The sequence below is a fragment of the Gekko japonicus genome, unplaced genomic scaffold (assembly GCF_001447785.1).
Source record: "Gekko japonicus isolate JY-2015 unplaced genomic scaffold, Gekko_japonicus_V1.1 scaffold405, whole genome shotgun sequence".
Classification (NCBI taxonomy): Eukaryota; Metazoa; Chordata; class Lepidosauria; order Squamata; family Gekkonidae; genus Gekko; species Gekko japonicus.
This window is the reverse complement of record NW_015175982.1, coordinates 986604-999740: the sequence shown is the minus strand read 5'-3', so window position 1 is coordinate 999740 and position 13137 is coordinate 986604. Positions and strand designations below refer to the sequence as shown.

The 13137-nt window shown below is 41.9% G+C and overlaps 1 protein-coding gene across 2 annotated transcripts in view; it reads left to right on the top strand.

Annotated features, from left to right (window-relative positions):
- KLHDC3 (kelch domain containing 3) overlaps positions 1-13137 on the top strand; it is a 62337-nt gene that overhangs the window by 23371 nt on the left and 25829 nt on the right. For both annotated transcript variants that reach the window (XM_015426246.1, XM_015426247.1), the window contains exons 2-4: positions 7597-7853; positions 9853-10029; positions 12308-12423. In XM_015426246.1, coding sequence (XP_015281732.1) covers positions 7700-7853; positions 9853-10029; positions 12308-12423 — 447 coding nt within the window. In that variant the 5' untranslated portion in view covers positions 7597-7699. The remainder of the gene's footprint in view (positions 1-7596; positions 7854-9852; positions 10030-12307; positions 12424-13137) is intronic.

Sequence of the window (13137 nt, the reverse complement as noted above, 5' to 3'; positions counted from 1 at the left end):
CCTTACCACCATCCAGCCTATGCGTTCGTTACAGACCACATATTTCTAGATCTCGTTGTATCGGTTTCACAACGGGCTTTTCTGCTAGTATATATATATTTTAGAAATGATTTGGAAAATATTTGAGCACCTTGTTTTAAAATATTTTATTCATCATGTTAAAATAAAATGTTCCATAATCATTTTTTTTTCTTTTTTCAATTTTTCCAATTTTTCGGAAAAAAACAAAAAAGGCTTCAGAAAAAAATGGGGGGGAAACGTTTCCCCCCCTAATTTTTCCGGGTTTTTTTCCGGGCTTTCACATCTCTAGTAGTGAGTACCACTGCCTTAAAGGCTTGTGAAAGTCTGAGCATCTGGAGGTTTTTTGGCTTCAGTTTGGTGACAAGAGAATTGAGGTGAAGCTTAATTGTATGTTTATTGCTTTTTAATTAGCTGTTTCTTTCTTGTTGTTCAACTTGGTGATTGGTTAGGCTTGCAGCTGAATTAAATGTAATGTGAAATCGTTCCGTTCACTATTGGCTGGGATGAAGATCTCTGAACTCTGGATGTACAGTGTTGCTGGTGTTAAATAAATGTCAAATTGCTATTGTTGTTTTAACAGTTTGTTTTAGCTACATTGTGTTCAAATTCCAGCCTTTTCTGATTATAAACTTGCAAAAAAGAATAGGAAGTAGAAAACTGTTAGCAGCCTTGATTGTGTGGAAAAATCATCCAGCGGGAGTTGTTTGGCTATTGATGACATAAGGTTTGTAAGATGCATGAAATGTAGCAGTGCAAAAATAGGTCAAAGTATAATTTAATATTGAATCATTAACTGGCAAACTGGACATAAAACATTCTTGTAAATGTGACTGGATAGTGTTAAATCCAAATTATCTTTTTGCCAAGTAGCAGTTTACCAAGGTGGCCATATATGCATGTGAGGAACTACTCACCAGTAGTGAAGAGAGTTTTCCTGCAACCATTCAATTTCCCTGGGTTTCTGGTCATTTGCAGATGTTCAGTAAAATTCTTACCACCCCATGAGTGGATGCTATGGATGATTAGTTCCCCACATGGCTGTTTTTCCTTAAGGTTTTCTTTAAACAGCTCTTGCACCAAACTTCCATTCAGGTTCTGGATATATATAAAAGACATTTTACTTGGCCTTATTAAAGTTACTATTGTTCCATATTATAGGACACAGAAGTCTTTCTCATTATTTTCTGAAGCTATAGACAAGGTTTCAGGAAAATTGGATGTTATACTTGTTTGAAACAGTTCTCTGGAGCAAACTACTATTGTGATCCTGGTTTTATATAGTCACTGCTACATTACTAACTTTATAATTTGAGCAAATAGTTTTCTTTCCAAACATGTTGTATGTATTGTCCATTCCTTTCACGGTTTTATTTTCCTGATCTGCATCTATTTCAGTGTGTATAAATATCTTCTACAGATCTCTGACTTTTTATCCTTAGCCATTTCATCTTTCCCCTGCTGCCTTTCACATCTAGGTTCTGGTATATTAACTTTAACACACTTGTATATTTTATTTTGTCAGCTAAGGAGAAACCATTACTGTTCTGTATTAAGTGAGAGAGGGTGGGATTGTATATAGTTGCCATCCTTTGGTGCTGAAATCCTACAAATGCTAACCCAAACTCTCTTTGGCTGATGGTCCAATGAGCTGTGTGGAAAAGAGAAAAATGACTTCCGGTTTTTTTGTGGCCTATAAGGAGGGCTGATGTGTTTAAGGAAAACAGTATTCTTTGCAAAAGGTGAATGTTCTTCCTATGGATATTTCTATATTGAATATGTTGCTGCAGGATGATAATGAGCAATTAAGTATTCTATCTGAAACACCTACATACTAAAATTCCTGATGGGGGTGTGCTCTTTAAGTGCCTAAAGATTCCGGCCATTAAGTCTTCAGACAAGATTTGGATAACTCCCGCTACAGTCATCATTAGGTAGAAGACAATGCTTAGTTTCCCTTCTATTTTGGACACTTAGCTGGAGAGAGGTGTGTGGGTTTAAATCTTTCACCACCAATTTTCTCCCAGGGACTGACTTTTGGAAATGCTTATATCATAGCCTACCTGCTTTTTCCTCTTATTCTTGAGAATAAGACTTGCACAGATCTTCCCTGACCCGGATAGCCCAGGTAAGCCCAATCTTGTCAGATCTTGGAAGCTAAGCAGAGCCCACCCTGGCAAGTATTTGGAAGGGCGACCTCCAAAGAATACCAGGGCCGGGAAGCAGAGGCAGGCTATCAAGCCACTTCTCTGAACTTCCTCCATGCCCCAGTAGGAGTTGCCAGAGGTTGCCATGAGTTCCAGGCATGGGCGTGTGCACGCGTACACAGACACACACACACACACATGCAAAAACACCCCCCCCCAAAAAAAAGAGAGACTTGCACAGACCTCTGGACCACAAGAGTGAACACAATGCAAGGAACACTTTATGTATGTTCTGCCCAGCCCCCCCCCCCCAAGTAATAAGTAAAGTGTTAGTAACTTGCAATTTCCGATGAGTGACTTGGCTGGAACTGTTGTCCCCTTCTCAGGGGACCTAACAGTAGCAAAAGGCCTGGGTTGTACATTAGTTTGCCATCACTGCTGTTCATCTGCCTGTTGCTAATAGATTTCTTCTCGCTCCGTCTTAGTTTTTTCACAATAAAATACAGGTTCGCTACAGATGACTAGTTTTGATAGGGACTTTGGGGCATTCTTTATGAGTGAATTGTTTTAGGGACTGTCTCCATTCATCTATCCTAGGATAGGGGGGGAAGTAGAAACCAAAATATCTGGCCTAAAAGACTAACTTAATGAATGCTGTTGCCATCAAGCCGTTTCTTCCTGTCCCTCCCTTCTTGAGGACATGAAGCCATCTTCTGTTTACTTGTCACAAGAAACTGAGTGCCTGGGGGCAGTAGCACCTCAGAAGACCTGAGAGCTAGCAGATGGAAGGCTCTTTACCTTGGAGAAACGACGACTGAGGGGTGACATGATTGAGGTTTACAAGATTATGTATGGGAAAGAACAGGTAGAGAAAGAGGTACTTTTCTCCCTTTCTCACAATACAAGAACTCGTGGGCACTCCATGAAATTGCTGAGCGGTCGAGTTAGAACGGATAAAAGGAAGTACTTCTTCACCCAAAGAGTGATTAACACTTGGAATTCACTGCCACAGGAAGTGGTGGTGGCTACAAGCATGGACGGCTTCAAGAGGGAATTAGATAAGCATATGGAGCAGAGGTCCATCAGTGGCTATGAGCCACAAGGTATAGATAGGGGCTCTGGGGCAAGTGATGCTCTGTCTTCTTGGTGCTTGGGGGGGGGTCAACAGTGGGAGGGCTTCTAATGTCCTGGCCCCACTGGTGGACCTCCTGATGGCACTGGTATTTCTGGCCACTGTGTGATACAGAGTGTTGGACTGGAAGGACTACTGGAGACTTGCCTGGCATCTAGCTATTGGACACTCTCAGCAATTAATCAGGGCACTTAGCCACGAATGAATCCTGTCATAGCATACTCTTGTAAATTACTGTGCTCAAATTAGCAATTCCTATTAAAAAGTTTCAGATTGATCTAATTTGGACTGTTGAATTTCCTACCACGAATCTCAACTCATTGTGGTAACTGCCCTGCTACACACACCCTCTGTCCCTAACTGGGAAACACTCTCAGGAGTGTGCACCAATGTTCCTTCTAAGCTGTGGAGTCTTATGAGCAAAAGTTCTACTTTGTGAGCTACTGGCATTAAAGCTGTGAGCGAGCAATTTGGCTACTGCATAAATCAGTTTGCTCTGGAGCCATCCTTCCTGAGCGAAGACAAAAATGTGTGAGCTGGAAGATAAAAAAACTGTGAGCTAGCTCACACTAACTCAGCTTAGGGGGATTCTTCCCATCTTCACTCAGTCCTATACCTGTCCCCTCGCCAATCTCTCCCCTATTTCCAAACCTGGGAAGAAAATAATCTTTTGTTTTGGACTGAGGCCTCATACAACTGTGGCCAGAATGTGTCTCCAGATGTTGCTTTGTTCAGATGTGCTTGTTGGAGGTCGTGTGGGTATGTTCTGTCTGGCTCTCAGCCACTTGTGTTCATGCAGTTGGGGAGTACCTGATCAGCTACCTACCATGTGCTTCTTTACTGCTCTTTCAGCCACCTTTTGGAGTACTGACTTGCTGAGACTCCTGAACCCCCTTTCTTGCACAGTTTGATGAACTGGCACAGATGGGTAGCTGTAAGCCCCTGCTTTACTCTCTTGCTGTACCTCTTTGACATTTTGCTTCTCTTCTTGAGGGAACTTGTGTGCGTGCGCTGTGTACTTACGTACACTCACCAGTAATATTTCGCTCTTTTGCCAAAAAGTCAAATAAGTGGGTTCTAGATTAAATCAAGCCTGAACTCTCCCTAAAAGCTAAAACAACTAAACTGAGGCGATCGTACTTTGTTCACATTATGAGAATTACAAGGCTCACTGGAAAAGACAGTAATGCCAGGAAAAATTGAAGGCAGCAGGAAAAAAGGGAGACCTGGCACGAGATGGATTGACTCAATGATGAAGGAAGCCTTAGTTTGTGAGACCTGAGCAAGGCATTTTGGAGGTCATTAACTTATAGAATTGCTATGTGGGGAGTGAGCTGACAGCACTTAACACAGAGACACATTCCAGTGCGGGGTATTGTTGAATGCTTGATACTGTTGTGATTGCTTAAATTTTCTCAGTTTCAATAAGCTTTGTTTCTGATTTCACTGTTTTCAGATTTCTAGTACCCCTTTCAAGCTGGTAGAAGAAATGTGCCACTTCATAGCATTTGTGGGTCCCTGCTTAGGTTTGAAGCATCCCGTTAACTTGGATGTAGAACCCAGGCTAGCAGCTGTTTTAGCATAGGTACTAAAAGAGAGATTTCGTCCCTATGTTGCAACTGTTTAAAGTGTGGATTTGGGTTAGACTAGAATGTGGTCCACTCCTACACTAACGTGTACAGGGAATACCTGTCTCCCTGGCAACGCAGATTAACAATGCCGCTAGCAGCCCTAAGACTTACTTTTTTGTGTGGTTGTACTTTCTCTGTCTGTGGATATTGTCATAATTTCGAGGTAATACATTGCATATGGTGTTCCAGCTCCCCTTACTTCCCTTGAATAGTCCCTGTTTTCAGGTCACTGTCCCTGGTAAATTATTACCCCTTTTTTGCCTTTTGGAGATACTGTCTCAAGAATTATTAGTATGTGTTGCTAGAATTGTTGTTTACTGCATCCAGCCCCTTCCCTTGGTCTTTAGCAACTAAATCATTGAAGGAGAGGAGAGGATCTTGATGCTTGTGGGCATGCATATAGTGGAATGCTCCATGAATACTAAGGGACTGTGTAGTTCACAGCCTGTGATTTCATACATTGCAGCCGCTGAGGTATATTTTGAATTCTTGAAATTTTTTTGTTAACACAATTATTTTCTTCTAGCATATCCTTAACTGAGAGAACAAACACCCTTACAAAACTAAGGTTGAGTCCAGTGGCACATTTAAGACTAACACGGTTTTATTCACGAAAGCTTATCCTGTGAATAAAACTTAGCTGGTCTTGAAGGTGCCACTGGACTCAGACCACAACAGACCTTGTCAGACCAACCTGGTTTCTTTCTTTGATCGTGTGGTGAGCTTACTGGACCTTGGGAACTCTGTTGATGTGATTTACCTGGATTTCAGTAAAGCTTTTGATAAGGTTCCCCATGACATTCTGATGGGCAAACTGGAAGACTGTGGACTGGACTACAGGACACTTTGGTGGATAGGGAACTAGTTAGAGGACTGCACCCAAAGAGTGGTGGTCAATGGCGTTTTATCAGATTGGAGGGAGGTGTCCAGTGGGGTGCTGCAGGGCTCGATTTTGGGCCCGGTACTTTTCAATATTTTTATCAATGATCTAGATGAAGGGGTAGAAGGGTTACTCATTAAATTTGCTGATGATACCAAATTGGGAGGAGTAGCAAACACCCAAGAAGATAGAGTTAAAATTCAACAAGACCTGAATACTCTGGAGAAGTAGGCAGTTGCAAACAGGATCCAATTCAACAAAGATAAATGCACAGTATTACATCTGGGCCACAAAAATGTCAAGCAAAAATACTGGATGGGGGATATGTTTCTGGGGAGTAGTGTATGCGAAAGAGATCTTGGGGTAAGGGTGGACTGTAAACTAAATATGAGCGGTCGGTGTGATGCAGTGGCAAAAAAGGCAAATTCAGTCTTGGGTTGTATTCAAAGGGCCATAGCATCGAAATTGCAGGAGGTCATAGCCCCTCTGTATACTGCCTTGGTCAGGCCACACCTTGAGAATTGTGTGCCGTTCTGGAAGCCTCACTTCAAAAAGGACGTGGACAAAATCAAGAGGGTGCAGAAGAGAGGGACGAGGATGTTCAGGGGTCTGGAGACTGAGCCCTACGAGGAAAGGCTCTTGGGAATGTTTAGTTTGGAGAAAAGGAGATTGAGGGGGGACATGATTGCTCTCTTTACATATTTGAAAGGCTGTCATTTGGAGGAGGGCAAGGAGCTGTTCCAGTTGGCAGCAGAGGATAGGACCTGAAGCAATGGGTTTAAATTACATGCAGAAAGGTATCAGCTGGATATTAGGAAAAACTTTTTCACGGTCAGTGTGGTTAAAAGGTGGAATCAGCCGCCTAGAGGGGTGGTTAGTTCCCCTTCACTGACAGTTTTCAAGAAGAGGCTGGACGAATATTTGTCAGAGATGCTTTAGGCTGGTCCTGCATTGGGCAGGGGGTTGGACTAGATGGTCTGTATGGCCCCTTCCAACTCTGTGATTCTATGACTTTGTTCTGCCGCTTCAGACCAACACAGCTACCCCACCTGAAACACCCTAGCAGTTATTAAAGAAGGGACTATATAAGTGTGGCTCCATGTCTTTCCTGTGAAATGTTGAAGGTTATGCATATTATTGGAAATGTGGGGATGTAGCTAAAAATGGCAGCCCCATGTGGAGTTCTCCTCCTTCTTTTCTGCAGTATGTGGTATAATTTACCTCATGTAACTTTACTGATGTCATTATGTCTTCTTCACCAGTGACAGCCATTGATGTCCTGAGGAGCGTTAACAGAGAAGGGCTCTGCATGGGGCTGACTTTTTTTGGCAACAGCCTTATGGTTTTTAGAACTTGTTGTTCCAGACTGAGAAGGCCAGGGGGGAAATGCCTTCTGTTCAAGCAAATAAATGTAGTAGGTATTCATGGTAACACCACTTAACTCCTGCTCTCATTTACTGTGTATTCTTTGAAATCATTAATAGAAGGAGAAATCCTGTCCTCTTGAGCTGCCGAGCATGATCTCTCAAGGCACAGGGACACTTTTTTGCAGTGGTTCCATGTTATTTGTTATTACATATTCTGTCTTAAGCTTTTATAATCTAACAGGCCTTACTGTTTCCAGCCACCCAAATGTATTAAAAGAAATGAATGGTGTAATGTAAAGTTTGAAAGAGCTATTAAAATCTTCAGCGGGGAAAGTGTTATGTACAAGAAGACCCTAATTCCTTGGGCAATGGGCCTTATAAGACACATTTTAAGCACTTATATTATCTGTCTGTTGTATAGCTCCGTGGCAACAAAGCAACATGGCTGGTTGGTAGCCCTGTGGGGCATGAGACCCTAGAGCCTCCACCCCCAGCTTGGAGGGATTGAGCACTCACAGAAGGGAATGTTACGGTGGACAGTGCACTTAGAAGGTGGGCCACGGAGAGTAAACCACGCTGCTGTGGCTGTTGGACACAAAGTCTACTCTTTTGGTGGCTACTGTTCTGGTGAAGACTATGAGACTCTGCGACAGATCGATGTTCATGTGTTTAATGCAGGTAAGATGACTGTTTGATCTAGATGTTTCTGGGCTATATAAAGGCCGATATAAATCTGTCTTTTAAAAATGTACCTATTAGAATTTCGTACTTTCATTTAGTTAATCCTGGCAAATAATCTCAGCATTAATCCTTTATTGCATTCTAATTCTAGTCAGAACTGCTTTCTAATTTTCTTCTTTCTTGTCATCGTTTATTTGCTTTTATGTCTATCATTCAACAATATATATTTTACTAGTTGCTGTATTACAGACTTTTTATATCTCTAGGCATAATTTGATGCTCTCTACCTGTTTTTCCCAACTTTTACCTCTTTGTTATATCCTCTGTGTGGAAGTAATCAGAATAGAACAAACTATCCAAATAAGGGTTTCTTATAGAAAGAGGGAATGATTTTCTAAGTTAACACACTCCTCACCTTCAGATTAAGCTCACCTGTGACTTATGTCACTCAAAAGTGAGAGACAATGGTAGCCAGGTTTCATTCAGTTTCTTAAAGGAGGGTACATTGCTACAGCTCTACTACATATTTCATAGTTAGACAGTTTCAGAGGGTAGCCGCGTTGAGCTGCAATAGAATCCAGTAGCACCGTAGAGACCAACCAGATTTCTGGGGTATACCCTCTCTTCATCAGATACACATTTTTGCATCTGACAAAGGGAGCTTTGACTCTTGAAAGTTTATCCACCCCTTCCAAAAAAAATCTTTTTGATTTCTAAGGTGCTACTGGACTAGAATCTAGCATGTTACCTGGTTAACACAAACAAAAACAATCATGAAATCTGTGCATCTCTTTCACATTCAGTATAGGGGGCTTTTTATACTCACAGTTTAGTTTCCCAAAACTATTCTGTCCAGGTAAATTAATACCCATCTTATTTCCAGGCAAGCGTCTGAAGATGTAACTGGTAATCTGAAACAAGAAAGTTGGAATAGCCTAGAACATAAATTCAGACATGCACAAAATAGTCGCTAACTTAGAGAAAACTCTTTCTTAGGAGATGGCAGGTGTTGGATGTCAGAGAGACTCTCTGCAAACTATTATTCCATAAAGCAAAACTAATTACCTTCGTTTCACAGCCTCTGGCATGTTAGCGACTTGCTTTTTTAAATAAAAGTTAATTTTAATTTGAGGTATAGGTAGGGCTGTTGCAAAACAGGTGGCTTTAACCCTCAAAGGCAAGTGGGCTAATCCAAATTAATTTGATCCAAATTAAGGCAGGATTGGAGAAGCAGATGGGTAGGATCTTCAGGGTGGTTGGAAGGGTGACAGTAGGTCTGGATAAACTATTGTATTCAGGTGTTGGAGACTCAGGCTGGGTGAACAGTGAAACTCACTTGGTGGTGGTGACAGTTCCCTCAACCCAGTTGTGAAAATAAATGGTAGAATTGTAAAGATTTTGGTATGCTGAATACTGCTATCTAAATGATGAATGAATGGACAAATGCCTTGACTCTTCTTTCATGATGCACTGTTGCATGTTTTATTCTGCCATTGTGCTACCTGTTCCCTTTTTAAAAATGCTTAACTGTGAGTTTAATGTTGCTTAACAGTTAAATGAAATGAGATATACCTGCTTAATATACTCAGAATTGTGCTCATTTATGTAAATTTTTTGGAACTCAGTTCTTTTGGAGCTCAGAGCAAGGGGAAGGAGTTTCCTTCTGTTCTCACATCAACATGATAGAGAGCCTCTGTCTGCTAATAACAAATAGGTCCTGGTGAACATCTTCATCTTTTTCTCAGTGATCTATTGATACTGCTTAGTACCTTTCTGTTGTCCTCATTCGCTTTTATTGTCTACAAACTTGATGGTGTTTGATTGTTCACTTCCTGCATGTTGATAAGGGCTCTCCATAAATGATTGAATTTCTTCTATGGCTTGTTAATCAGAGGAGCTGAAGTGTTTGTAGTTTCTCTGTGGATCTGTATACATGACAACCTAATGCTTGGGGGCAAGTAAATCCACCAATAGGCTTGTGTGCTTTTTCTTGTAGTCTCTCTACGTTGGACTAAGCTACCTCCAGTGTGGACCAACAGCAGGGACCATGTGAGGGAAGTGCCCTACATGAGATACGGACATTCTGCAGTGCTCATTGATGATACCATCTACATCTGGGGAGGCCGCAATGATACTGAGGGAGCCTGCAATGTACTATATGCCTTTGACGTCAGTAAGTGTTGGTTCCTTCCCTTGCGAGTCTGTCTCATGTTCCCAAATGCATGTGGACACAGTCTACATTTGCATTTAAACAAGGAAAATAGGTGCAAAACCTTTAAAGGATTGCAGCATTGTTGATGATATGGTTTCCCACTTCTAAAATGTTTAACAGTCATAGGAATTTCACAGTGGTATAGGGGCTGGACTTGGATCTGGGAGTCCATGAAGCTGATCTTGGTGGGTGAGTCTTTCTCAGCATAAGCTACCTCACAGAGCATTTGTTAGGATGAACTGGTGGAAGGGTAAAATGATGTATGTGGACCTGAGTTCCTTGGAGGAAGGACAAAGTTACTCACAGTAGCAAGAAGAGAATGTGGAGCATTAAAGGAAATGGAGGGGGAAATAAGATAGTAACATGCAGGCAGAATAACTTTACATAGAGAAGTTTGCAAGGCACAAGAAGGGCCTTGCAGGAAACATAGGTTAAGAAGAGCAACAACAAGGACCCAGTGAGAGAACCTGCACCATTGAAGCCAAAAATGGAGCTAAGAGCTCTATGCAGAAGCCAAATCCTAAACATAGTAATATCCTTTTAAAAAATATAAAAGAAATAGAAGAGATTATTGTTTTGGAGTCTTTTGGTCAGCACAGGTAGGACATCGACTTTCACATTATTTTTTGAAGACATAGATGTATGTGTATACCAGTGTAACTTGGGGAGACATGAAGACACAGATGGATGTGTATACCAGTGTAACTTGGGGAAAGTGATGTGTGAAAGTGTTGGCCCAGTGAAAATGCATGTTTGGTAGTACTTCAGGAGCCAATCCAACATATGTGCAGTGCCAGAATATGGGAAAGGCCTGTGCAAGTGTCCTTGCGAGAGAGATACTTACACACTTGTATCATTTTACTGAGCGGGTATTACAGTTCTTAGATAAGGGGGGTGATTTCTGTAAATTAGCCATAACAAGGAAAAGGGTAAAAGAAACTGTAAACTGCCCATGCCTGCAAAAACTGAAGAAGCCTTTCAGTGCTTGGGCTCTCTTCCTAGGTTTTCAGCTCCTTTCTTTAAAGTATATTTTTTCACACATATTTGATGTATTTTTTTCACTGATATGTAATGTATATTTTTGCAGGTATCTGTAGAATACTGTTGTAGATTCTGGTATCAGCGAGTCCCATTTTGCTGTCATTAATTTTTAGCAAAGAGTGACTGAAAACCTGCCTAGGCAAGTGCTTGCTGTCCAGAGTCCTGGGCAGCTTTGCATGCATTTGCTTGTGCCATTTCCTACCATTCCTGGAAAGCACTGATAATCCTCTCCCCTCTCAAGGGACAAGGTGGAAGCCCTCTTGCATGAGTCACTTCAGGCTAGACAAAGTCCCGAGGCTGTTCTGCAGGGCATTGTCCTTCGCTGACTTATGCAGTTGTGTAAGCACAGTCCAGCTCAGATGTCACAGCCCACTTCAGTCTCTAGTTTCATGTGTTACTCTTGGCTGAAATCTTTTTGATAATAACACATGACTGGCTTTAGAAATCCAAGTATGGCAAGCCTCCCACTAGGAGCAAATCTCCCTTTCCCTTTGTGCTAATCGTCTCCCTGGAGCTTACATTGACCTTGCAGTGGGCTAGAGTACAGCTCTGGTTGGAGTGGATGGCTGTGGAGGGAATCCAGGTTGTGAGAAGCTGAGGGGATACTGAACAAGCCGGAACATTGCGCTGCCTCTTGGAATGATGGCTGAAGCAAACTGCCAACTGTGGTTTAGGGCATCTCCTGCTGCTCCAAAGCTTATCTGGGGGGTTGGGAGGGCCCTCTAAGACAGCTGCCTGTGTAAGCTTTTTATTACTCCTTATTCATACTGCCCTATCTGAAAAACGTTTTTCAAAGAGGGTAGAAACTTTCTTGCAGTTGAGTCAGTTCCTGTAAAGTTCTAGGCATTTCTTACAGTGTACCTTTGCTTTAGTAGTGCACAGTTTTACATTAGGGTCACTGTGAAAGCACACAGCATCCTGCCTATGAGGAAGTGGCAGGTGCCTTGGAGAGTTTATCAGAAGCTGTAAGATAGTTTTGTCCTTACCAGGTGAGGACTGTGTTGTAGATTTAGAATGTTCTGTCCCCCTGCCAAGAGTTCACTTTTTGTCACTCCTTTGAATGCCAGTCTGTGTCTGCTCATGACAGCTTCTCTCTCTCTCTCTCTCTTGTGTGTCTGCGTGTGTCAGCCTCTCTCTCTCTCTCTCTCTCTCTCTCTCTCTCTCTCTCTCTCTCTCTCTCTCCTTTTTTACATTTTAGGCACACATAAATGGTCCACACCAAAAGTGTCCGGAATGGTACCAGGAGCAAGGGATGGGCATTCCGCTTGTGTCTTGGGAAAGAGCATGTATATCTTTGGCGGATACGAGCAACTGGTAAGTTACCTTACAATTTCAGGGTTTCTTTGGAAATCAATCAATCAATCAGTTTATTACGGTCAAAGACCCATCAAACAGCATACAGAATCAAAAACAGTCTCCAGATTGTCGTAAGGCATTACAGAGAAAAAACATCTCAAGGAGTATTAAGGAGGTGCTTACGCTTTATAATTGCAATAAAAAGAAATTTAGCAACATTCCTTGAAATAACCGTGGATTTGTCCTCCAGTAGGTGTTTCAGCAAAAGTTCCTCGGACTGGATTACTAATTGTCCTTGAAACCTAAATGACCTTAATGAAGGCGTAATTAAAAGGGCTCTTCTGCATAGTGGGAGCAATGAAATAATATATGGGGGAGGGTCTCTATTGACTCGGAAGGGCATGAGCAAAATCTCAAATGTCTGGGGATACGTTGAAATCTTCTGAAAAGAACTGCATTTTTTGCTCTGGAAAAGGCCCATCTATGATTTGGGTTGGAAATATTAGCTAGGTATAAAGGAGCAGACATTAACGTTTTGGATTTCAGAGATTTGTAAAGAGGCGGAAGTGCGGCATAAGATGTTTGTAGCTCAATATCTCTGAGACGCTGGTAAACAGTGGTTTTTGCCCTAGCATAGCCGCTTTCCAAAAGTTGGTACGGGTCTAATCCTAATGTTCTCAGTTTGTTAATGGCTCTAGTGGACCACTGAGGGTAGGGAGATGCAGCCAGTAG